The sequence below is a fragment of the Ambystoma mexicanum genome, chromosome 11 (genome assembly GCF_040938575.1).
Source record: "Ambystoma mexicanum isolate Mex_15411 chromosome 11, UKY_AmexF1_1, whole genome shotgun sequence".
Lineage (NCBI taxonomy): Eukaryota > Metazoa > Chordata > Amphibia > Caudata > Ambystomatidae > Ambystoma > Ambystoma mexicanum.
In genome coordinates, this window is record NC_090934.1 from 1,455,698,049 (window position 1) to 1,455,721,846 (window position 23,798).

Below are 23,798 nucleotides of genomic sequence, written 5' to 3' on the forward strand. Positions count from 1 at the left end.
AAGACCTCCCAGTTCAAACTTCACGGGAGGCTCTCTACTCTCAGCCCATGCTAGACTTCATGGGAGGCTCTTCTACTCTCACCCCATGCAAGACCTCCCAGTTCTAACTTCATGGGAGGCTCTCTACTCTCATCCCATGCAAGACTTCTCAGTTCTAACTTCACGGGAGTCTCTCTACTCTCATCCCACACAAGACCTCCCAGTTCTAACTTCATGGGACGCTCTCTACTCTCATCCCATGCTAGACTTCTCAGTTCTAACTTCACGGGAGTCTCTCTACTCTCATCCCACACAAGACCTCCCAGTTCTAACTTCACGGGAGGCTCTCTACTCTCCCCCCATGCAAGACGTCACAGTTCTAACTTCACAGAGGCTCTTCTACTCTCACCCCATGCAAGACTTCTCAGTTCTAACTTCATGGGGTGCTCTCTACTCTCACCCCTGAAGACTTCCCAGTTCTAACTTAATGGAAGTCTCTTCTACTCTCACCCCATGCAAGACTTCATAGTTCTAACTTCACGGGAGGCTCTTCTACTCTCCCCCATGCAAGACTTCATAGTTCTAACTTCACGGAGGCTCTTCTACTCTCACCCCATGCAATACTTCTCAATTCTAACTTCATGGGGTGCTCACTACTCTCACCCCATGCTAGACTTTCTAATTCTAACTTCATGGGAGGCTCTCTACTCTCACCCCCTCAAGACTTCCCAGTTCTAACTTCATGGGGGGCTTTCTATTCTCACCCCATGCAAGACTTCCCAGTTCAAACTTCATGGGAGGCGCTCTACGCTCACCCCATTCAAGACTTCCCAGTTCTAACTTCCTGGGAGGCTCTTCTACTCTCACCCCACGCAAGATTTCCCAGTTCTAACTTCCTGGGAGGCGCTCTACTCTCGACCCATTCAAGACTTCTCAGATCTAACTTCCTGGGAGGCTCTCTACTCTCACCCAATGCAAGACTTCCCAGTTCTAACTTCCTGGGAGGCGCTCTACTCTCACCCCATTCAAGACTTCTCAGATCTAACTTCATGGGAGGCTCTTCTACTCTCACCCCACGCAAGACTTCCCAGTTCTAACTTCCTGGGAGGCGCTCTACTCTCACCCCATTCAAGACTTCTCAGATCTAACTTCCTGGGAGGCTCTCTACTCTCACCCAATGCAAGACTTCCCAGTTCTAACTTCCTGGGAGGCTCTCTACTCTCACCCCATTCAAGACTTCTCAGTTCTAACTTCATGGGAGGCTCTCTACTGTCACCATATGTAAGATCTCACAGGAGGCTCTTCTACTCTCACACCATGCTTGACCTCCCAGTTCTATCATCATGAGAGGCTCTTCTACGCTCACCCCATGCAGAACTTTCTAGTTCTAACTTCATGGGAGGCTCTCTACTCTCATCCCGTGCAAGACATCCCAGTTCTAACTTCCTGGAAGGCTCCTCTACTCTCACCCCATGCAAGATTTCCCAGTTCTAACTTCACGGGAGGCTCTTCTACTCTCACCCCATGCAAGACTTCCTAGTTCTACCTTCATGGGAGGCTCTTATACTCTCACCCCATGCAAGACTTCCCAGTTCTAACTTCATGGGAGGCTCTTCTACTCTCACCCCATATGCAAGACTTCCCGGTTCTAACTTAATGGGAGGCTCTTCTACTCTCACCCCATGCTAGACTTCCCAGTTTTTACTTCATGGGAGGCTGTTCTACTCTCACGTCACGCAAGACCTTCCAGGTCTAACTTCATGGGAGGCTCTTATACTCTCATCCCATGCAAGACTTCCCGGTTCTAACTTCATGGTAGGCTGTTCTACTCTCACGTCACACAAGACCTTCCAGGTCTAACTTCATGGGAGGCTCTTCTACTCTCACCCCATGCAAGACTTCCTAGTTCTAACTTCATGGGAGGCTCTCTACTCTCATCCCATGCAAGACTTCCCAGTTCTAACTTCACGGGAGGCTCTTCTACTCTCACCCCATGTAAGACTTCCTAGTTCTAACTTCATGGGAGGCTCTCTACTCTCATCCCATGCAAAACTTCCCAGTTCTAACTTCACGGGAGGCTCTTCTACTCTCACCCCATGTAAGACTTCCCAGTTTTTACTTCATGGGAGGCTCTTCTACTCTCACCCCATATGCAAGACTTCCCGGTTCTAACTTCATGGGAGGCTGTTCTACTCTCACGTCACACAAGACCTTCCAGGTCTAACTTCACGGGAGGCTCTTATAATCTCACCCCATGCAAGACTTCCCAGTTCTAACTTCATGGGAGGCTCTTCTACTCTCACGTCACGCAAGACCTTCCAGGTCTAACTTCATGGGCGGCTCTTATACTCTTCCCCTTTCCAAGACATTTCCAGTTCTAACTTCATGGGAGGCTCTTCTACTCTCACCCCATGCTAGACTTCAGGGGAGGCTCTCCTACTCTCACCCCATGCAGGACTTCCCAGTTCTAACTTCATGGGAGGCTCTTCTACTCTCACATCACGCAACACCTTCCAGGTCTAACTTCATGGGCGGCTCTTATACTCTTCCCCTTTCCAAGACATTTCCAGTTCTAACTTCATGGGAGGCTCTTCTACTCTCACCCCATGCTAGACCTCAGGGGTGGCTCTCCTACTCTCACCCCATGCAGGACTTCCCAGTTCTAACTTCATGGGAGGCTCTTCTACTCTCACCCCAATGCCACTCACACCCCGGTGCAGGCCCTGCAGGAGGTATATAGTGGATGCCTCAGGCTCCCCCAGCCCATCCATAGCCTGGCACATATGAAGAGCCCTACTCACTCTAAACCCTTTGCATCGCCTGCGAAGTGCTGCTCTAGTGGGGAATACACTAAGCGCTGGGTAGAGAACCAAGATACTGGTGAACCCTCAAATGCGACTGTCTGTGAGCCACAGAGTGCCAGTACAGAAGCATTGTTATTACTATGAATATTATTATTATTATTTTTATTTTTAATAGGGTATTTATTGAGTGCAGACCTAGCTTCTGGAAGCAATGGCTCACTTTACAAATTATAGGGGGGAGGACACAGTGATGGAAGCAGAGATACAAAGGAGCCCGGAGTTCAAAACTGGGGAGGGCGGGCAACTTGGCAGCAAGGGATCTGCAAGCAAGCAGGGGAGGAAACGGGGGGAGCACATCAGCCAGTGGGTGGGGATTGGAGGACGCTTTACTGAGAGATGGGTCTGCAAGCGCTGTTGCCACGGTGACCGGCGGATCCCCTGGATGCTCTGGAAGATCCATGATTTTCCAAAGGCTCGGTGACCCGATAAGGACGACTAGTAGCAGAGGGTCTCCCAGGCGACGGCATATGCGCAATGGGAAGGGGAACCACGTTTACACCTTTATGTTCTTTGTGGAAAGAGGTAAAACACCGTAGGGGAGTGGTGCCGGAATGCAGCAGTCAATTATCCTGTGAAAGGCTCTGTAGGTAATGCTGAGGGCTTTGAAGTTTACTCTTTTGGCAACTGGTAGCCAGTGCAGGGAGCAGTGAGCAGGATACACACGGTCATTAGAGTGGAGAAGGAGTATTTTACATATACAGGTCTGCATATAAGAGGTAAGCTTAGCATTCACTCAGAGGTGGAACCTGTAGAGTTGTACTATGAAATCCATTTAGAGTAGGTGTTAGAGGCACATGTCCATTAGTACTCCTAGGTTAGGATGTGGGTATGAATTCACTCTGGAAACACCACACATGTGGGTTTTGGTTTCCCAGGGCTCCTCTAGTAATGTATCAGAGTTTCCTATTGGGTCTGGGGTTCCCGTGTTTGCATGTATGCCATCACAGTTGCCCACTGGTGCCCCACTATTGCTTGCGGATCCCAGGAGACCCACGTTACGGCATGTGTTGGTCCCACATGACTCAAGTAAATCAGGATGTTTGAATGCATTTTGCTTCTGTGTGGCCCAAAACACACATTCTGTGTTTCTGAACCTCTGAGGTATCCCCGGTGCTGCTTGTTGATGCGCAACCATAAACTTGTGTCCCCCACTTCAGATTGTCCTTCCACTGGAGTGGTTCCCCTTAAATAAGCCGAGTGCGGGGGACTATTTTCACATGGCGTACAACATCATCACTCCGTTCCTCCTCCTCAAGGTAAGTCTTCTGATCCTTGAGACTCATCCGGTGGCTTGGAAACCTGTGCCGAACGTGATAGTGACCAGTGATATGGTTGTGTGTTTTACAGCTGGTAGAGCGCTCCCCGCAGACCCTGCCGCGAGCTGTCATCTACGTCAGTATCATCACCTTCGTCATGGGGGCCAGCATTCACCTGGTGGGCGACTCTGTGAACCACCGCTTGCTCTTTAGCGGCTACCAGCACCACCTGTCTGTCCGCGAGAACCCCATCATCAGGAACCTGAAGCCGGAGACGCTGGTAAGCCTGCACAGAAAGATTGGGGGTTTCTGGGGTACGATACCAGGCACAACGAGTTAGAACTGTCTCGGGGTGCAGACGATTGTGACATATTCCATCAGGCACAGCATCATCCATCCCAATGGGCTCCATAATGTCAACACCAGGATCCAATGCATCACCAGGACACTCAGACTTAAAATGTCCTTCCACCTATCATCAATCACCAGTGTCCATTCCAGAATCCTCCACCTTAGTGAAAGGATTCCTGGTCCACCTATCACCAATCACCAGTGTCCATTCCAGCATCCTCCGCCTTAGTCAACGGATTCCTGGTCCACCTATCACCAATCACCAGTGTCCATTCCTGCATTTGCCACCTTAGTCAACGGATTCCTGGTCCACCTATCACCAATAACCAGTGTCCATTCCAGCATCCTCCGCCTTAGTCAACAGATTCCTGGTCCACCTATCACCAATCACCAGTGTCCATTCCAGCATACTCCGCCTTAGTCAACGGATTCCTGGTCCACCTATCACCAATCACCAGTGTCCATTCCAGCATCCTCCACCTTAGTGAAAGGATTCCTGGTCCACCTATCACCAATAACCAGTGTCAATTTCTGCCACCTTAGTCAATGGTTTCCTGGTACACCTATCACCAATATCCATTTCAGCATCCTCCGCCTTAGTGAAAGAATTCCTGGTGCACCTATCACCAATGTCCATTCCAGCATCCTTGCCTTAGTGAAAGGATTCCTGGTCCACAAATCACCAGTGTCCATTCCCGCATCCGCCGCCTTAGTCAACGGTTTCCTGGTCCACCTATCACCAGTCACCAGTGTCCATTCCTGCATCCGCCGCCTTAGTGAACAGATTCCTGGTCCACCTATCACCAATCACCAGTGTCCATTCCTGCATCTGCCGCCTTAGTCAACGGATTCCTGGTCCACCTATCACCAATAACCAGTGTCCATTCCAGCATCCTCCGCCTTAGTCAACAGATTCCTGGTCCACCTATCACCAATCACCAGTGTCCATTCCAGCATACTCCGCCTTAGTGAACGGATTCCTGGTCCACCTACCACCAATCATCAGTGTCCATTCCAGCATCCTCCACCTTAGTCAACGGATTTCTGGTCCACCTATCACCAATCACCAGTGTCCATTCCAGCATCCTCCACCTTAGTGAAAGGATTCCTGGTCCACCTATCACCAATCACCAGTGTCAATTTCTGCCACCTTAGTCAATGGTTTCCTGGTGCACCTATCACCAATATCCATTTCAGCATCCTCCGCCTTAGTGAAAGGATTCCTGGTGCACCTATCACCAATGTCCATTCCAGCATCCTTGCCTTAGTGAAAGGATTCCTGGTCCACAAATCACCAGTGTCCATTCCCGCATCCGCCGCCTTAGTCAACGGTTTCCTGGTCCACCTATCACCAGTCACCAGTGTCCATTCCTGCATCCGCCGCCTTAGTGAACAGATTCCTGGTCCACCTATCACCAATCACCAGTGTCCATTCCAGCCTCCTCCACCTTGGTGAAAGGATTCCTGGTCCACCTATCACCAATCACCAGTGTCCATTCCAGCATCCTCCGCGTTAGTGAACGGATTCCTGGTCCACCTATCACCAATCACCAATGTCCATTCCAGCATCCTCCGCCTTAGTGAAAGGGTCCCTGGTCCACCAATCGCCAGTCTCCATTTCAGCATCCTCCGCATTAGTGAAAGGATTCCTGGTCCACCTATCACCAATCACCAATGTCCATTCCAGCATCCTCCGCCTTAGTGAAAGGATTCCTGGTCCATCAATCACCAGTGTCCATTCCCGCATCCACCGCCTTAGTGAACGGATTCCGGGTCCACCTATCACCACCACTCAACAGCACCTACCCCTTAGCATGCTTCACAACAACTTATGGAGACATATAAACTTCCCAGCACTTTCCCACAAAACATGGACTTTTCTCTCTCACAATCTCTCCAAAAGCGACGTTTTATATGTGCTCTGGTTTCCTTCATAAGAACATCATCCTGGTCCCCCTTTTCCAGGCTCAATTCACTCATCCATGATGGCACAAACTTGCACCTCAGCATTCAACCCCTCATCGTGACATAGGGTGCTTGACCAGTTGGACACGGCCGCCAGTCGATCCGCTCACATACCATAGAAAACCTTGTGCCATGAAGCCCATTCAGCGACACAGTTCTTCACTACCCTATTGACTCTCAGCTAGACCAGCAGCACCGGTTTCTTAAAGTGCAGTGGAATAAGGCTCAACAGCACCCAGAACCCCCTTTTGGGCATAGCTGTGCTATGCAAGTGCTGTGCTATGCAAGTGCTGTGCTATGGGAGGGTTGTCAATCATTCAACCATGTGAATGGTCAGAGAAAAAGATCTTCATGACCAGGTGTCGAGAATATCCACTTGTGGTGTCTGTCAAGGGGGGGTGACAGGTGGCCATCGCCCTAGTGGCTTGTTTGATGGGGTGGGGAGGAGATTCGGGGTCCAATTACCACACGTATGCAAAAGTCACTGCTTCAGACAAGTTTTGTTTGCCTCCTGCATTAAAAAAATATATATACATATACCTTGAGGCGTATAATGTCTTTGTGCATGCAGGGAGTGCTGTATGTTGTCATGGGTACATGTCTGGGCGGAAGGTTCGAGGCTGGAGGGGGTGGATATTTGTACAGAGCGGGGGGTTCTATGGGAATGTTGTTTGAGTGTCAGTTACTGCCTCATTGTTTCCTAAACCTACTAAGTGTTTCTTCCAGTAAACCTGCTAGAGTCAGGAGGGCCCTGCTCCATCACAGGGGGCTTCTCCTGTCACAGAGGGCGCCTCATCTCGAGGAGGACCTTCATGGGCCCCGTAGAAGCCTCCCCCTTCACAGATGCCACCACACTGCCATTGAGGGCCCTCACTATTTTGCTCTTCATTGTCAGAGAGAGGCAGGCTCGGAAACTCAAATCTTGACATCACAGAAAGCCCCATCATGGAGAGGGCCTCACCTGTCACAGAGTACCTCCACAATCATAGTGTTCCAAAGAGGGCATTGTGAGGAAGCTGAGGGCGGCCTCACTTCTTTTCCCCCTGTATCCTCCTAAGGGAAAGGCCATTGCTCTTGGATCCTGACCCTGGGGTGGAAATGCGAGGGAGGATCACCCGGGTAAAGGAGACTTGGAGAGTGGGGAGCAAATGTCCTTAGGTGAGACATGGTATCCCCATTTCCCTTTCACAATGAGTCATCTGCCCTCAAGCCTTTAAAGGCTATTGTCAGTCCTTTCCCTGTTCTGTCCTTGAAACATTTCCCAAGAAACACCAGTTTGGCACTGGGACGAGGAAGAGACCAGCTAGCGAAACTCATCCTCATTTCATTAACACACACCCACACACATACAGACATCAGTTGTGTACTGTAAGGAAGGCCTGGTATCAAGGTAAGACAGACACAAGTGACCACAGTTCAAAGGTGTTTATTGAACTTTAACAAGGGTGTGATAAGCGCCCATCTAAACCTAAATCTAAGATGGGAGCAAGCTACGACCATCAAAAAATAATTATGCAGTCCTAGTGGAGTCTCGTCAAAATAAAAATTGATTGATTGATTGATTGATGCCACCACACTGCCATTGAGGGCCCTCACTATTTTGCTCTTCATTGTCAGAGAGAGGCAGGCTCGGAAAGGGCCCTCACTATCACAGAGACACCCACCCTCACAGAAGCCATAGAAATGGCCTATACTAAAAAAAACTATTGCCAATCCTTACCACTAAATACAAATAGTGGGGGATAATGTTCATGAAAATTAAAGAAGTGTTCACAAAATGATAAATCAGGATGTTCAGGCCGTTGGCCTCCCTTGCCCACGTTTTCAGCACAGGACAAGGCGGTTCACTCGAGCACAGCACACTCTCGGGCTTCTTCGGCACGAGGACACAGTATTATCAACATCAGGGCCTTCTGTGCCCAAAGTCTCTTAAGTTATCAAAGTCTCTTGATTCAGAGGGCCTGATGTACCAATCAAACGAAAAGTTCCTTTACAAATAGTTAAGTCTGGCGATTCACTCTTCACCCTGGATCCCCCGCAGCCGGGGACAGATCCCTTTTATACCACAGTCTTTAGTTTGGACCCCCCTCTTCCGGGCTCAGATCCTCTTCGGCAATGCTTATAGAATATCTTTTCTCAGGTGACTCACAGTTCACCTCAGATCCCCCTCAGCCGGGCTCAGATCCCTTTTATACAATTACTCTCCCTTAGCTGGGTTCAGACCTGCTGCAGTTCATATTAGCTATCGAAGAGCTCCGAATGTGCACAGGGTTTCGCTTGACCCGTTGCAGGACCACTTTGATTTCACAGTTCACAATTTTACACTCTCAGCTGGATACCTAACAGAGACCTTCGAATGAGCACCCATGTGCTGCTGGACCACTCTGTATATGGTATCTATCTTGGTTTCAAAAGTTCAGTCACTCCTTGGATATTCAATTATATTTGCGTCATTGCATCACACACGCCTGACACTCTGTTCTTTGCAGATTTCTTCATACAATGTTGATGCCTGCAACATGGGTTCTAACACAGACCGGTCTGCGATGAGTCTGCCTGACTCACCGGCTGTGCTTACTTTACTGGTGCTGCTTTGTTGTAGGCGCCAAGGACAGTATCACAGCGGCAATCACTTCTCCCCGCCTCGGCTATCGATGCGGGAGAGCCCGGGTACCTTTGACACACAATGCACTTTTCTTTAATTCCAGGTCTTATGTTTCTTATTCTCGAGTGTTCGTTAAAGTAGTGTTTTTTCGCTGAAAAGGTCATGGGCACTTCCCTCCTTGCAACCCTCTCTGGTCTTGCCGTCTTTCTCCTTGTTTAAACTGCCATCTTGGAACTGCTGCTTCCTCGAGTGTTTTGCCTTGCTCAGAGTGTGCTTCCGTGCTCTGCCTTTTATCCCTATGGGGCAGGGAAATGGAGGCCAGGTGTCTGGTGTCAAGGTGTGATGCCTGACTCTGCCTGATCTCATTAGGGGGACAGGCTCGCAGGAAAAAGCCAGAGGTATTTCTTTTAGTTTTGTCTCTGGGTTCTGTCTCTCGATCGTGGAATGAATAGGAGTGTGGCAACTGAGGTGTTTTATAAAAGCAGACTGGGAGTTCGGAAAATAATTGTCAGTGGGACGGGGAGAAGAATGACTGGGATGGTGGGTGTTATAGTATTCCTGAGTAGGCAGAAAAATAGTTGCGTCAGAGAAACAAGGGAAGGTTTATTGCCAAATAGAGGGGTTTTGTGTATTTCTCCCTTTCCTTGATCGTCCTCCCTTCCTTCCAGTGGATGTTAATTTAAAAGGGTAGATGTTGGGTAGATTATTGCCAAGAGGGCGGGTAGGGATGGTTCTACATTTCAGAGAAGGACATGGTGGGGATGAGGTTGAGGTAGAACAACAGCATCCTACAAAATCTGAGGTGACATCGGGCAAGGACATTAGAATAAATGGGGGAACACCCTGTCTCACCTAATGGTGTTCTCCTCTTTTGGCATTCTTCCTTGAGCTTTCCCCTCAGCTGTGCAGAAAGGGGGAAAAGACCCTTGGGTTTTTCACAGTACTCGGGTGAGGAGGAGGCCAGCAACAGTAATGCAGGACTACTGTTTCAACAGTGAGCGGTCTAGTCCTTTTTGGACCAATCAGGGTGGCAGGAACTTTAAAAGCAAGAAGTACTCTGGGGTCAGCTGTGGAAGCAGGGGTACAGACCGCTGGGTGAAAGCAGACTTCTCTGGAGAAGTGGCGTGGTAAGCAAACTGCTCAAGACCCTTTGGAAGATGCAGAGCGTGTGCAGTGGGTAGCGAAGCTGAAGGACGCTGGAGGACGCTGGAGGCCGGTGGCAGACCACGAGATGGAAACCGGCATGACCCAGCGAAGCAGTCGTTGGAATCCCGAGCTGCAGGAGAAGCATCGCTGGGTGAGCGAAGCTACAGAGAGCCTGCGGGAGACTATGTGAGGTACCACACGGGGAAAATAGAGCTTGTGGCAGCAGGAAACCTCGAAGGCAAGCTTTAAGCTCCGACCGCAGGGGGGACACCGGGATGGCAGTCGGGCATGCAAAGTGAATAGTGAATACTGATTTCAGTGGAAGCAAGCATTTCTGTGAATATCGATTTGAGTGAAAGCAAGTTTGAGCACTTTTGAATACTGATTGGGGTGAAAGAATGTTTGTGAAGCCTCCTGATATAAGGAACTGTATTATATGAGAAAACAAGTAGTGGCAAAAGCCAACAGAATTTAAGGAACTGTATTTGTTTGTTTGTTTGTTTTATTTATTTGTATAGCGCACCAAACCCAGAGGTAGAAGGGCACTTAAAGCAGACGGTTACATAATTATGATATATACAATTTACAGTTATATGTTTAAACAATATACAGTTTGCAATATAAAATTTCAATATACATCCATTTACAGGAGTTACAGACATAGTTAAGCAGTAGGTGTACACGTATGTCTGGGTGGTACTTTAGCATCACATACAGCAGTTTATCAGGCAGAGGGGAGTGTAGCCAGGTGTTAGTGGTGCTACTCTTTGTTCAGGAGCCAGCTGATAACATGCTTCCTAAAGATCTGGAAGTACTCAACAGTTTTGATGTTGAGTGGTAGGGTGTTCCAGAGTTGGGAGGCAAGTACTGTGAAGCTAGCCCCTCCAGCTCTTATTAGGTGGAATCTAGGTACTGACAAGCATAGAGTGTTGGAGGATCTAGTGGTTCTGGTGGCTGGTTTCATGGTGAATTTGTTAGTTAGATATGGTGGGGCTAGGTGATTAAGGGACTTGTACGTGAGGCAGATGGTTTTCAGATCAATTTTCTGGCGTATGGAGAGCCATTTGCAGGATTTCCTAGCAGTGGAGATATGTTCTCGCCTGGGAATGGTGAGGGCTACGCGCAGTGCGTTATTTTGAAGTACCTGTAATTTTTAATTATGGACTGGTTAGCACCTAGGTACAGGCTGTTGCAGTAGTCCAGTTTGGATTGAATGAGGGCTCTGGCAAGAGTGAGGCAGCTATTGGATGATAGGAAGGGTCTGCTGGCCCTGATGAGCTTGCCGGTGTTGGCCGAGGCTGAGGCGATCATGTTGGTTTGTTTGGCGAGGTTCATGTTGGCATCAAGGTAGAAGCCGAGTGTTTTCACGTTTTGGCAATAGGGATGGTGTGACCATCGATAATGATGTTGTTGTAATTGGGATTAAGTTTAGATAGGTTGCTGGGGGAGCCAACAATGAGGAGCTCTGTCTTCTCATCATTCAGGCAGAGGCCATGAGAGGCCATCCATGCCTGAATGATGGAGAATATTTAGTTGATCCGGGTGACGTCTGCTTGGTAGTTGCCTGTGATGGTGAGGAGTATCTGGGTGTCGTCTGCGTAGTTCGTGTAGGTGACATCCAGACGGTCCAATTGGTCAAATAGGGGCTTTGTAAATATGTTATACAAAGTGGGGGATACACAGGAGCCTTGTGGGACCCAGCATGAAATGGGGATGGGGTCTGCTGCAGCTGTTGTTGAAAAAACCCGCATGGTTCTGTTTGCCAGAAAGGATTGTATCCATGTGATGGCAGAGGAGGAGAAGTGAGCTGTGGTGGCTAGGTGGCTGCAAAGAATTTTGTGGTTGAACAAGTCGAAGGCCACTGAGAGGTCTAGGAGGAGTAGAATCGCGGCATCGCCTTTGTCTTTAATTTCGTCAATCCGACTTTTGAGATCAACAAGGGCAGTTTCTGTTCCATGTTCAGGTCTGAAGCCAGATTGACGTATTCCTAGCAATTGGTTGGATTCCAGGTATTCCTGAATTTGGATGTAGGCGACTCTGTCCAGGATTTTTAATAAGAATGGGACTGTGGTAATAGGTCTGTAGTTGGTGGGTATGGATGGGTCTAGGGATTGTTTTTTCAAGATTGGTAGAACCCATGATTGTTTTAGGTTACTGGGGACTGAGTTATTGGTGAAAGATAGGTTTGGTGATGAAGGGGGAAAGCTCTCTAGCTGGGTCTTTTATGATTTGGGCGGGACAGCTGTCCCCTTTGCAATTCGATGGTTTTAAGGAGGTGATGATTTTTTGAACTTCGATCGTGGTAACTTTCTTGAATGTGAAGCCCGATCTGGTATTGTTGGGCGTGGGTTGGCCAGGGTTGGTGACCTTGTTATTGGTGAGTTGTTGGCGTTTGTCCTCAATTTTGGTTTGGAGTCCAATAATTTAGTTGTTAGGGGCGTTTTGGATGCTGGTGCACCAGGGTTTGTCTTTCAAGCAGGTGTCTGGTGGTGAATTGGGGTTCTCTAGTTCTTTTAGAATTTTAAATAGCTCCTGAGTGGAGGACCCTGCCGGATCAATCCTGGTGTTGTAGGCATCTCTTTTAGAGCGAATTAGCTCGCTTTTGTATAGAGAGGATATATTCGTGAGATTTGATTTGTTTTCCGCGGAGGGGTTGTTTTTCCATGTGAGTTGTGCTTTAGCTTTATTTTTTCTGAGTAATTTAAGTTCCGGGGTATTGTATGAGAAAACAAGCAGTGGCAAAAGCTGAGAATTCAAGTAACTGTATTGTATGATCCTGATACAAGGAACTGTATTATATGAGAAAGCAAGCAGTGACAAACGCCAAGAGAATTTAAGGAACTGTTTAATCTGAGAAAACAAGCATTTGCAAAAAGCAGGAGAATATAAGAACGTGCACCCAGTGCATGGTGGCAAAACTAAGCCACGATGCAAGGTCAAGACGGTGTGATCTATGTGAATGAATCAAGCACCACTGTCAATCTGAAGCAATGGCCATGTGTTGATGGAAAAGCAGCAAGTAAGGGGCATCATCTGCGTGACCCGTAATGGGTGGACCATGTGGTCCTACAACTGCGCCTAGACCCAGTGCCCCCTGGATGGAAAAGCCACTGAAAGCACGCACAAAGAAGCTTGTGTTTGAATCCTAAGGAACTTTTATGTAATTTGAAGTCAAGGAACTGAGTACAGATGGGAATTGAGGAAAGGTAACCAGATCATCCACATTGGGAAGTGCCCCAAGGAATTGTGTTGTTTTGAAAGGCTGAAACATTTGAACTGTATGGGACTCAAGGGGAAGGGAACTCCTGTGCCTTGTGAACTATCGTGAACTCTAGGGGAAGGGAAAGCCTGTGGCTTGTGAACTATCTTGAACTTGGCAAAAGGAATGCTGTTTACAAGCCGGAGCTGGAAGAAGCTCTGAACTCTTATTTGAACACTACTTATTTTGATGCTGACATCCCTAGACATTGTAAACATTTAGATGTGAGGGCAAGTATGGGTTTACGACACAGACATCCATTTGCTTTGGACTTCCCAACACAGAATATCCTTAGGTTTCTTTAGGTCGGGAAATCCCACCTTACCATAGGGCAATTTAGGCCTTACTCCACCCTAAATTTTTAGTTAATAAAACTTTGTTGATCAAACTGTGTCTCATTTGTGATGCCTTCACAGCACCCACAATCAGGCTGAGGGCATTCACAATCATAGTGAGGCACGGTTTATAGTCATAATGTAGAAAAAAAAATGTCGACTTACAAAAATGTAGAAAAAAAATGTAGATAACAATAATGTCGAAAACCTATACATATAATGAAAAGAGTCAATTTTTAGAAAAAATAATGTCGAAAAAAAATGTCAATTAGCATTATCAATAAATAAATAAACAAGAAGAGTATCATTTACTAGGGGGGGTTCCCCCCCAACCCCCCTCACCCAACATCCCCCAGCCACCCCCCCACTCCCCTCTCACCCCTCATACTCAACAAATTTTAATTATATATATATTTATTTATTTTTTTCAAAATAATTCTAAAAAATGTAGAAAAAATTCGACATTATTGTTTTTCGACATTATTGTTTTCTAAAAAAAAAATTCAACATTTTGACTTTCTACATTATTGCATTCTACATTATGACTGACCACCGTGAGGCATGCACCTGTCACAAAATGTCACTGAAGGGCCTCACTTGTTATACAGAGGCACTCAGCAAACGCATGGAAGGTCTCACCTATCACAAAGAGGCCCTCAACAATTACATTGAGAGACTCGGCTGTCACAGAGAGGGCCTCCACGCTCACAGTGAGAGCATCAGTTGTCAGAGAGGGGACCTCCCCGTTACTGAAGTGCCTTTCTCATTAGGGAGAGGACGTCTTAAAGAGAGACACTTCCGTGCCACACAAGCAACCCTTCTAAAAAAAATATCCTCTCCTTGTCAAGCCTTCTCATAATCAGATGGGCGATGAAAAAGCACTGACTGATCAGCCAGGTGGTTCTGTGTGCACTCCCTCCCTATCTCAGAGTTCATGTTGCATCTCTCTAAGGAAGGGGAGAAAAACCAAGGCTTCCATGGTACACTTCAGCTGACGGACAATCGAGGCCAATGCTCGGCAGGTGGCGCTGAGGCTGAGCAAGAACCAGCAAAGAGCACTAATTGCAGCCATGAATAAATAAAAGGGTTGCCACAACAACCATCACTTTATGTACTTTACACAAACACCCCAAGACGAGCTGGGTACACCGGGCCCTTCTAGTCGTGAACGTTTAGGATACAGCCAAAGGGTCACAGCAGAGACCATGTGGGCTTCCAGAAAGTTCTTCAGCCAATGCAGAGCAGTAATGAACCTTTCGGGACTGGCCCCGCGTGCACATCTCTGGAAGCAGCACCTCAGAGTATGGACCTGGAGGCTGAAGGCAGAGCTCTTATGCTATTAGAACACGTGCTCCTCGGCCCCGGTGGCAGACACTTGAGGAGCATATCAAAGTATTAGACGGAGGCGAGTTCCCCAAACAAAGATGGCGCTGATTTTAGTGCAGAAAGGCACGGATGGGCTTCCAACAACTCCTGCACACAGTACTGATGGTACTCCCGTTACAGATGTGAACATCGAAGTTCATACGCATGTGGAAAGAAGGTTTGATAAGAAAAATAACTTTGTTCTCAAGAGACAGAGTTTCTTTACCCGGCTGCTAAGTTTCGCGGGGCAGCACGAGTTCGGGGTTGGCGGTTCCTAGGTCAGCTCAGACAGAAGGGGTCCAGCACAGTTAGAAAACCCCAAGACGCTTCCCCAATGCCGGCTTTACCACAGGATGAAACATAACTCTCAACCATTTGTATCACAAAGGCGGGTGAAAACACCCGATTTTGTTTTTGGCGGGTGAGAGGCCCATTGAAATGAATGGGCGTGCTGGAGGCTTGGCGGGTGAGTCATCTGTTTACAAGGCGGGTGACACCCGCCAAAAGCGTGTGAGTTGAGAGCTATGGATGAAAGGTGCTTTCTCTTTGCAATGGCAGTGTTGCGTAACCAGGGGCTATAATCATACATGCCAACATTCCGAAGCAGCTGAGAGAGATTTCTACAGCGAAATCGGGAGACAATAATTTCACCATAGAAATGCATTGGGGAAATAATTATTTTAGGCGGGAGAACGTGAAAAATAGCAGTATTTTTCACTAGAAAATCGGGAGTCTCCCGCCTAAATCGAGAGGGTTGGCATGTATGTAAAAGGCCAAACAGCGCCCAAAGTGAACGTAAAGTAGAATACTGGTCTGGCTCGGCACTATTTTTCTGGCAAAAGAGATTAATACCACAAGGTGGGGGTGGGAGGCACCAAGGTATAAGATATGGTTTCAGGGTAAGGAAATATGGGCGAGGTGGGAGCTTAACACATTCACGCGTGCTCTCAACATTACTGCTCTGGACGGGACGCAGGGCATTCTGGGATATAACTAAATAGCAAAGGGATTGCAAACATGCTATGCTGTTCAGAAACACCTTCTTGTCTGCCTTTGTGGTGAGAAAGGAGGCCCTGGCACTTTATTTTGTTGGGCTTGGCCCAGGTGCAAATTGGAAACCCTGTGGTCTCAATAGTGGCTGACTCATGATATGATAGGTTATTTATAATGCGCTTAATACCCAGAGGTTTCTAAGCGCAGACCGTGGAATCAAACCTGTGTCGCCTTGCACGTTGTCCCTGAGCTATCCTACCGAGACATGCAATTCATACGCTACCTGACTAACTCTACGAAACATAACCTGGCATTTGTCCATTTGTTACGCCAACTTACATCACCTTTGCTCATTCATTTTGCCCTTCCTTTTCCCTCCAGTAAGGTGCCGAATGAGACATGTATTCTTTTTTGGCATAAAAAGGCATCAGATTTATTTTCACACATAATAAACACAGCAAACAACAGTGAAAATAGCTCAGGAGGTGCGGCGACTGCTCCATATCCAAAACCTGCTTCCTCCTTTTTCCCAAAGTCCATAATAGGCACAACTCCCCCAAACCCTTTGTGCCTGAGACCCGTCTGCCCCGGCAGGTGTTCCTGGGCTGAGAGAGTGCCGTTTGTTGGGGGGAAGCTGAGCCCTCATTGCTACCACCAGACGCCCACGCCGTTTAGGCTCCCAAGAGGCGCTCGTCCGAAAGAGCGAAGACCCTTCTGGCTTAGCAATGGCTCATTCGGAGTCTGTCTCTCCTCCCTGGTCGCCAAAACACTGCCACACCGAAGGTGGGTTACCGCCCACCGCGGCTCCCCCCTTCCCTCCTTCACAGTTCCAGTAGCTTTGTGCACACATTCCAGAAAAACAGCTCCATTCCCAATGGCGACAAAAGCACTCCATCTTTCAAGTAGTATTCCGGGGATTTAAGGTTGATCAATCAGTACCTGGTGTGGGGGAAACCTCTGCCCTTGCAGAATTTCGCCATTGCGCAATTCAACTTCCTCCTTGAATGCTCCACAGCTGAATGACTCTCCGCACCCCTCCATTCCTGTCTTGGAATGATTTCCAACCATGCAATCTCGGTCTCCCCCAGCTGTGCTGACAACTCCTACAAAGAAGACATAATTTCTCTCATCAGGCTCCCTCTCCCAAGACTCGTCAAGTCGTTGCCCCTGAGATACACGACCAGCACCTCAGGTTTTTGCTGCTTACCCAGCAACTTGCGCACGTGCCCCTGCAGCTGTGCCGATCTCATGCCAGGCACCCTGTGCCACCATATCCGATATTCGCCAGCGGTCAACTCTCCCTGATAGGTCGTCCAGCTCGCCCCGTCCCTTGACACAAATGAATGCCCCACCACCCAGACGGACCGCCTCCTTCTTTGTGCTGCAACTACTAGGGAGGGGATGAGAGGGAAGCTGTTAGCACTACATTTTATCAGGCATGATGTACCTCTTGAAACATTCCGATTTCCATCCCCCTATCTGCTTGATCGCCTCGGCGTTAGGGCCCATCCCTGCCGCTGAGGTGGCTGTCCCTATCCTAAATGAATGTGTCCCAAACACCCCTTCTGTAACCCCCGCTTTCACCAGTGTCCATGACCCTCCTGAATTGGAAACCGCTCAACGCCGACCCATCGCTGTGCACGAGAAACGGGGACCCTTCGCCTGTAGAAACTCTCAGATGTAGATACGCCGCTACACACCCTACTGGGCACACCCTGCTGCCCTGCGTGCTGCCGAGTGTAATCAACCTCTTGGATTTTGTAAAGGGGATGCTGAACCGCCTTCCCTCTAAGCGCACATCGCCCATCCCAAGGAACCCAGAACCCCTGCCTTCCTTATTCTCTGGTACCAACTTGCTCACCCTGAACGTCCCAAAGAAAGCCAATGTGAAGGCCACCATAAACAAGACCTTCTCATACTCATTCCGGCACACTCCTGCCAGGCATCCGATCATACTGTGCAATTTCCCCACGTCAATGGGTCGCCTGTCATCAGGGTTCCTCTCGGCCTGCTTGGCCCAACCTCTCATAGCCATTACAATGTAGTGCTCTTTTGTGGGATCCGTCCTACCCCCCAACTTGTACTAGTGAGCTATTGCTGCCAAGTAAAATGCCACCCAAGATCTGGACCTCCCAGTTTGCCGTCACCATCCCACAAACTGCTGTACTGGCAAATCTCTCTGTGATTCTGACAGCATATCGCTCTGAAAGGCCAAGAACCGCTCCCAGCACCCTTTGTATCTCATCGCTGTGCCAGGTACTAGAGAGGTGTTGTTCAGGGAACTCAGATCCCCCCAATCATGCCCCACCATTGCGCTTTGAAAGAGGTCATCCTCACACTTGCTTCCGGACATCTCCCCCAAAACATCTCCCACTGCAAACGAGAGAGAGAATCAGCCGCCACATTTTTCACCCCTGGAATATGCCGTGCCCTCACCTCTGTGTTCAGATTCAGCATGCTCCTTGTGAGCTCTCTAAGCAGCTTAAGCACCCTGTGGTTACTACACATGCCTTGATTGACGATCTGCACCACAGCCAGGTTGTCTGACCAGATAATCACCTTCTTGTCCTTTAACTGTTCATGCCACATTTTAAACGCCACTTCTATAGGAAACAACTCTAACAGCATAATATCCGTAGTAATCCTTTCGCATCGCCATGCTGCTGTCCAGGCCTACCCGCACCATTGGCTCCCCAAAATGGCCCCAAATCTGTGTGAACCCGAGGAATCAGTGAACAGTGTAGGACCCTTGCTGTTGTCCAAGCCCTCTCGCCATAGCAACACCCCATTAAAGTTGTCCAAAAACGCATCCCACATTTCGAGGTCCTCCTTGACTACCGCACCCAGGCGGACATGTTGCCCCGCGTGTTGTAGCCCCACTGTCTTAAGCCCAACGCTCCTAGCAAACTCCTTCCCGCCCGGATGACCTTCCCCGCAAAATTAAGGTTGCCTGCCAGTGATTGAAGCTCCCTCAAAGTGGCTTTGTCCTTACCCCTCAACCTCTTGATCGTTTCTCTCAATTTCAGCACTTTATCCCTTGGCAGTCTGCACTCCCCTGCGACCGAATCAATCTCGATTCCCCAGAACGGTCAGCATTGTGACCGGACCGACTGTCTTCCCACTGGCCAGCGGTACCCCCATTTCCTTCATCAATCCCTGAAATGACGCCATGAGCGACCCACACTCACCCATCCCCTTCTTACCGATAAACAAGAAATCATTGAGGTAATGCAGTACCCCCCTTCAGAAGACCTCTGCCGCAATGCAAACTCCCAAGAAACTGCTGAACTTTTCAAAGTATGCACATGAAATAGCACAACCCATTGGCAAACATTTATCATAGAAGTACTCATCGTGCACCTTGAAACCCAGCAAATGATAGCTTTCCTTGTGTATTGGCAACAACTGGAAAGCGGACTCTTATGTCTGCCTTCCCCATAAGCGCATCTCGCCCTGTGGCTCTCACCATCTCCACGGCCTCGTCAAATGACGCGTAATGCACCCTGCATTGCTCATCCGCTACGCCATCATTCACTGATTCACCTTCCGGGAAGGACAGGTGCTGTATCACTCTGTACTGCCCCTCATCCTTCTTAGGCACCAGTCCCAAAGGTGACACCACAAAATCCTCCATAGGAGGGGAGGCGAAAAGGGCTCGCCACCCTCCCCAATTGGATTTCCTTACCCACTTTCTGAGCCAATACCTCTGGCATTACCAATGCTGACTTCAAATTGCTTGCCTCTTTGCCACCCTTGTTCCTTTGAAAGGAATCCTGAACCCCCACCTAAAACCTTCCCATAGAATCTTAGCATCGCCCATATTATGATACACAATTAGAGAAGGAATCCTGGCCTGCGATCGTACAGGTGTGGGTAACTGATTTTTAATCATGCTTGGATTTCTCCTTGGGCTTGACGCTACTTCGCTGCTTCCCTTCCCCGGCTGCGGAGCTGCACCCCCCTGAGCCTTTGCCCTTGGTGCGCTTGAATCAACAAGTGTTCCCGTAGGTACATTTCCCCTCGGCAAACCCCCAGCATTCAGGCTGCTCCCCCTGGAAGGTTGTTCCAGGAGGAGTTCCCTCGAAAAGACCCCCTGCCTCTGTGCGGGTAGGACCCTCTGTTTTTCCTGTATTGTGGCTTCTCCCCTTGGGCCTTTTCTCCCATTGCTCTGGCTGGTACCGTTTTGTCTATGTACCCACCCACATCGACTTCGTCCCAGGACATAGCTGGCCACACCTGCATCTTGAGTCTAAACCCTCTATCATAGTTGAGCCAAGTATCCCCTCCATGTTTTGCAAGCACTGCCTGCCCCGCCCCAGGGCTCACCTCTCCTGGTGCCATGGTCTCCCCCTGTAGGTGCATTGCCTCAGCATTTCTACCCAACTGGTTAGATGAATTAACATTATTATATAACATTTGTCCATTACTCCCATTTCCCCATGCCTGCATACACTGCATGAACATACCTTTTACCATCTCTAAGGTGGTGGGGCCCTCCGCTGCTACCGCTGTGCTGGCTACAGGGCGTTGGGAGTGCCGCCACGCCTCCTTGCAGCCTCAGCAGATACAGGCGCTGTTGCGGCTACAACCTCCTGCGCCCTCCCCCTTCCTTTAGGGTCTGCCGGTTTTCATCTCCTAGCCACTTCTGCCTGTTGCCTGCTGGCCTTGGCTTTCTCTGTCATGACCCTCTTCCTTTTGGAGATTGGCTCTTCTTCCTCAATGCGTTCCTCTTCCTCACCCTCTTCCAAAGAATGTATTTCAACCCAAGCCTCCTCGTTGGATGCGGGTGGAAACAACAGAGGTGATTCAGCCCTTTGGTTGCGCCCAGCAACCTATGCCCCCATTTGAGATCTCACCAGCTCCATCCAGCCTGTGCCATGTTTGTCGGCTGCCATCCGTGCCATGGCGAGCAAGGCCTCCAGATCCATCTGAGAGCAACTAAGCCCTTTGGTGCCTTGGCCCTGTGCCTCCATCTTTATTGCTTATAAGGCAGCGAAATGACACTGCTATCCCTTTGTAGCACCTCACCCACGTGAGCCCGCTTTGCGCAGCTCAAAGTAGTCCTGTCCGTTGCGTGCTGCTGTGCTTCACCTCGTAGAGCCTGCTTTGCGCAGCTCGCACTAGTCCTGAGGAGGTTTGTGGTGGAGGGCTTCACCCTGTTGCGCCTGCTTTGCACAGCTTGTCGGTTTGTGTTACCCAGCTGAGCCTGCTTTGCGCAGCTCGCTGTGCTCCCACAATGTGAGCTGAATTACCCCAAGTCTCTGGCCTGTTCTTTCTGTTAGCCGCTTCCTACCGCCGAGCCCGCTTGGCGCAGCTCACAGTTCTTGCAACAAAGTTTCTGTTTGGCCCGCTCTGTTCCTTCGATTCCAAGTATTCTGTGGCCTTCCCTCTTCTTTGCTCCGGCGAGCCCGCTTAGCGCAGCTACTACTGGGCCCTTGTGCCACCAAACAGTAAATTCAGCGCTTCAAGGCCTTCCCCAAGGTGCACTTGCGACCTCGGTCGAGCACGGAGCTTCAAACGTTTGTTCCCCCCAGCTTCCGCTCTTATGTGCCTGCTTCAAGTTTTCAGCGCCTCCTCCGCAATGTGTCTCGCTGCTTCCCTTTTACTCTTTCACCCCCAACTGCGGCCCAGGCGTATCTTTCCAAATATTGTTAGCTTTCTGTAAAATTTCACCCTTCGGCGGCCTGGATGTATGCTTAGGCAGGCTCCCACAAACTAAAACGAAATCCTCTTCACCAGTGGCGGGCATCCTGTTGGTGAAAACAGCAAGTCCTTTCCAGCAGGACGCCCACCTCTTATATGGGGATTGCCCCGCCCCTTTTTTGTCGTCCTTCGCGGGTTTTCCGAGCGCATTTGCGCTGTTTGTGCTAATACCTCCCCCTTGCGCAGAGGCTGGGGAGGGAAGAGGAGTGAGGCCCCTGCCCCGGTTAGCAGGGTGACTCCTCCATTTTGGCTGTATTTTTCCATCGTCAACTTCAGGCGATGCTAATTTAAGCCTTGCACCCCAGGAGTGCCATGCAGAAGCACCCCTATAGAGCAAATCGATGTGCTAGCCTGTCAGGGATCGGCCGCCAACCCCATCACAGAGACCTTCCTGTTCACTGACAAAACATCTCCTGTCACAGGCAGCGCCCTCCCTCTTCGCAGAGAGGTCCGTTCTTTTAACAGCGAAGCCCTCTCCCTCCTGCCACAGATAAACCTTTCAAGTCACGAGAGACCTGGCTTTTCACAGAGAGGCCCTGTCCTGTCTCAGAGAGTCCCTCCCATGAGAGGCCATTTCACAGATGTCCTCTGTGTTACTGACCGCCCGCCCCTGTCCCATCGAGCCCTGCTCTCCCCTCCTGCGACAGCAATCCCTTCTCCTTCACAGTGAGGCGTCTCCTGCCTCACAGGGCCCATATTATACACACACTGTGGGCCCTCGAGAATGCCAGCGAGTCAACTCAGCGGGTTGAGCCCTTGCCACAGAAAAAGTAGTATGAGTGAGGGATTTATATCGCGCATGCAACAAACCTAATTGAATCCCGGCGCAGTTGACATATATCATCATGTGAACAATACCATCAACAATCATGTATCGACAGAGACCTACAACGATTAAGAGTTTATTTCAAAAGGTGAGTTTTCAACCCTTTTCGAAATGTTGGCTGGGATTCCACTTTCCTCAGTTCCAGCGGACGACTGTTCCACAATCTGGGCCCGAAAACCGGAAAACGACATTTTCCCCTAAAAACGCATAATGAGCAGGTGCTTGTCTTCTGATCTTAAGTACTGGGTTGGTTGATATTGTATGTACTTGTCCCTCAAATATCGTAGTGCCAGGCCATTCAGACACTTAAATATAAGATATCCAACTTTAAATTTAATACGATCCTGCACTGCTAGCCAGTGGAGGGAGCGACGAAGGCCAGAAATGTGGGTACATTTTGATACCCCAAAGACTAGTGTAACGGCTGCATTCTGTTCCTTTTGTAACCGGTGGATTTGTTTAGCAGGAGCCCCGGCGAGAAACCCATTACAATAGTCCAGCTTTGAGTTCACTGAGGGTCCGACCACTATGGCACAATCCTCTTGTGGCATGTAAGGAAATGCCTGGCGCAGCAGCCGTAGGTTATGAGATACTTCCTGAACCTTTGCTGAAAGCTGCCCGTCGCAACCCATGTCACTCTGCCAAATGCACCCCAAGTTTTTGACTTTGGACGCATACTTCAATTTTGAGCCCAAAAAGGGAGGAGGGGGGGCTGCTATTCACCTCCAATAGATGTTTTGGTCCAACAAGGATCACCTCGGTCTTGCTTGGATTGAGTTGCAGCCAACTAGACACCATCCATGCCCCTATTTCCTCTATATTCTATATCTATACCCTGATATGGGAGCATTCTTCGTCATCCAGCCTAGTGTACAGGTGTGTGTCTTCAGCGTAAGATTGAAAACTGATGTTATGTTTTCTCAGAATGTGCATCAGTGGCCGGAGATACAGATTGAACAGGAGTGGTCAACGCGCGCAGCCCTGTGCGACCCCGCTGATTTGTGGGAGAGTTTCAGACAGGAAACCCCCCCAGTTGCACTCGTTGTCTGCGCCCATTCAGGAAGGAGGTAAACCATTTAAGAACACTCTCTGAAACATTTCCGGTGGTTTTCAGACATTATAATAGAACATTGTGATCCACAGTATCGAAA

At 49.1% G+C, this 23,798-nt stretch overlaps 1 protein-coding gene across 2 annotated transcripts in view; it reads left to right on the plus strand.

Moving 5' to 3' along the window:
• Positions 1–23,798, plus strand: part of CLN6 (CLN6 transmembrane ER protein) — a 70,623-nt gene that overhangs the window by 29,925 nt on the left and 16,900 nt on the right. Inside the window, exons 3-4 of one of the 2 annotated variants that reach the window (XM_069625117.1) lie at positions 4,001–4,099; positions 4,191–4,379. In XM_069625117.1, the coding sequence (XP_069481218.1) occupies positions 4,001–4,099; positions 4,191–4,379 (288 nt within the window). The remainder of the gene's footprint in view (positions 1–4,000; positions 4,100–4,190; positions 4,380–23,798) is intronic. The other variant, XM_069625118.1, reaches the window with a different exon arrangement.